Here is a 1,931-nt window from a genome sequence, read left to right on the forward strand (position 1 = left end):
CCTCTCCGGCTGTTTGCTTGACTTTACCGCTGAATCCGATGAGTGGAGTTTTTTGCGCGTCAGGTACTCTTCTCCTGCCCTAGGTCCTGGTACACAGTCTGGAAGATGCTGTTGTTGGAGCTACCGTTGTCCACTAGTATTCTTTTCACCAAGCAGTTTGCTACAGTGAGTGAGATAACCAGAGCATCATGGTGGGGAGCCAGGATCCTCTCCTGTTCCTTGGCTGTGAAGTTTATTTCGTCGGTTCCTTGGAGCAAGCTCTTTGGTTTTGTCGTCTCTAGACCATGCTTGGCGTTGCAGATGCTTTCCTTGGCAGCTGCGTAACTCAAGCCATTTATCTCCGAGCCTCCCGATATGACATGGATCACTCAGTCCTGGCAAAGTGGCGAGGCGGGTATAGCTCCAGTGGATTTTACCGACACCTCTTTACTTAGATGGTTCCTGGCTTTCTCTGAGAGGAATTCCCGGAGATGCCCCTTTTGGAGTAGTTCCTTGACCTCGATCCTTAGAGCGACGTAGTCTTCAGTTTTGTGACCGTGGTCGCGATGGAAGTCGCACCAGAGGCCAGGGTTCTGGAACGAGTCAGGTGCCTTCATCTTTTGAGGCCACTTGACCTGTTGGCCCATTTGCCTCAAGATGTTGACTAGCCTCGGGGTGGATATCGATAGATGGGAGATGTCGGGCCAAGTGGATACCGACATTCCTTCTTCCTTTTTCAGGGGTCGGCATTGAAACCTGCACCGGTTTCTATTCCTGGAGTCCTTGGTCTCCCTTTGGGAGGATTTTTTATCCCGATTTTCTTGATTCGATCGGGCCGACTTTTTGTCCTGCTTCGGCTGGGCTTTAGCGCGGCTAGCGACGTCTTCTTTCCACTTCACTTGCGCCCAGGCTCGGGATAACACGTCTTCCATGGTCTTGCAGGGATACATGGTTAATTCTTTGTAGAGGCCCCCGTCTGGAAGCAGGCCCCTTTTGAAGGCAGAGATCGCGGTAGGGATGCTGCATTCGGGAACTGTCACCTTCTCTTGGTTGAAGCGGGCTATGTAGTCTCGCAAGGGTTCTACCCGATGCTGAAGAATCTCGTAGAGACCGTCTGAAGTCTTCTCCAGGCTCCTACTACTCGCGAATTGTTCCACAAACTTGTCGCTGAGGCTCGCGAAAGAGGATATGGACCTGGTGGGTAGGTTGATGAACCATTGTAAGGAAGGTCCGATCAGAGTGGAGCCAAAACCTTTACACATTGTAGCTTCGCGGGACTCTTTTGGTAGTGCAACCGCGAGCATCCGCTGCTTGTACTGAGCGATATGATCGTCGGGGTCGCCTGTACCGTCGTACATCTTTATGCTGGGGAAGGAAAACATTCTAGGCATCTCGACCAAGGCGATTGCTTCCACGAAGGGGGTATCGGCGTAGGAGTCCGGGTTACTCCTTCGGATTGGGGGGGCTACTCCTGGTAGGCGTTCCACCATGGACTGCAGGGCATCGAATCTCTTGGAGAACATCTGCTCGAGGTAGGCGGTCATGGAGGACTCTGTCGCTGTTATTTTCTCAGGTGTCTCCTTATTGTATTCTGGTTCGGAATCACTCTCCTCCACGTTGTGGAATCGAGGATTCTCAGCTCCTTCAAGCGTTGCCTCAGCTACACCTGACTCAGGAGCTGGATCGGTCGCACCTTCTCCAGAGTTTGGAGTGTTTAGATTCCCCATGGGATGAACCTGGGTGTTGAAACAACGCTTCGTATTGCGGGCTTGGTTTTGATCTCGGAGGACCGTATTCTCCGACTGCAACTGGCTGAGCTTCTCGGCACTTTGCTCCAGCTGTTTGGAGTGTTCGTCAAGTTTCTCCTTTAGACTCTGGACTTTTGAAGAGAGGTTGGGGTTTCCCCGGTTGCTTCCCGAGTTCGATTCATCTCGGTTATTTGGTTCTGCATG

General features: G+C 52.0%; 1 protein-coding gene across 1 annotated transcript; it reads right to left on the minus strand.

Annotated features, from left to right (window-relative positions):
• Positions 1-368: 368 nt before the first annotated feature.
• LOC106324054 lies at positions 369-1,706 on the minus strand. Its single transcript, XM_013762078.1, has one exon. The coding sequence runs from the start codon at positions 1,704-1,706 to the stop codon at positions 369-371; it is 1,338 nt and encodes a 445-aa protein (XP_013617532.1).
• Between the last annotated feature and the right edge of the window lie 225 nt (positions 1,707-1,931).

This window comes from Brassica oleracea, chromosome C2 (assembly GCF_000695525.1).
Source record: "Brassica oleracea var. oleracea cultivar TO1000 chromosome C2, BOL, whole genome shotgun sequence".
Classification (NCBI taxonomy): Eukaryota; Viridiplantae; Streptophyta; class Magnoliopsida; order Brassicales; family Brassicaceae; genus Brassica; species Brassica oleracea.

What these genes read in the sequence shown, in the direction of transcription:
- LOC106324054 (XM_013762078.1), bottom strand. Translation starts at nt 1,706, where the DNA reads ATGGGGAATCTAAACACTCCAAACTCTGGAGAAGGTGCGACCGATCCA.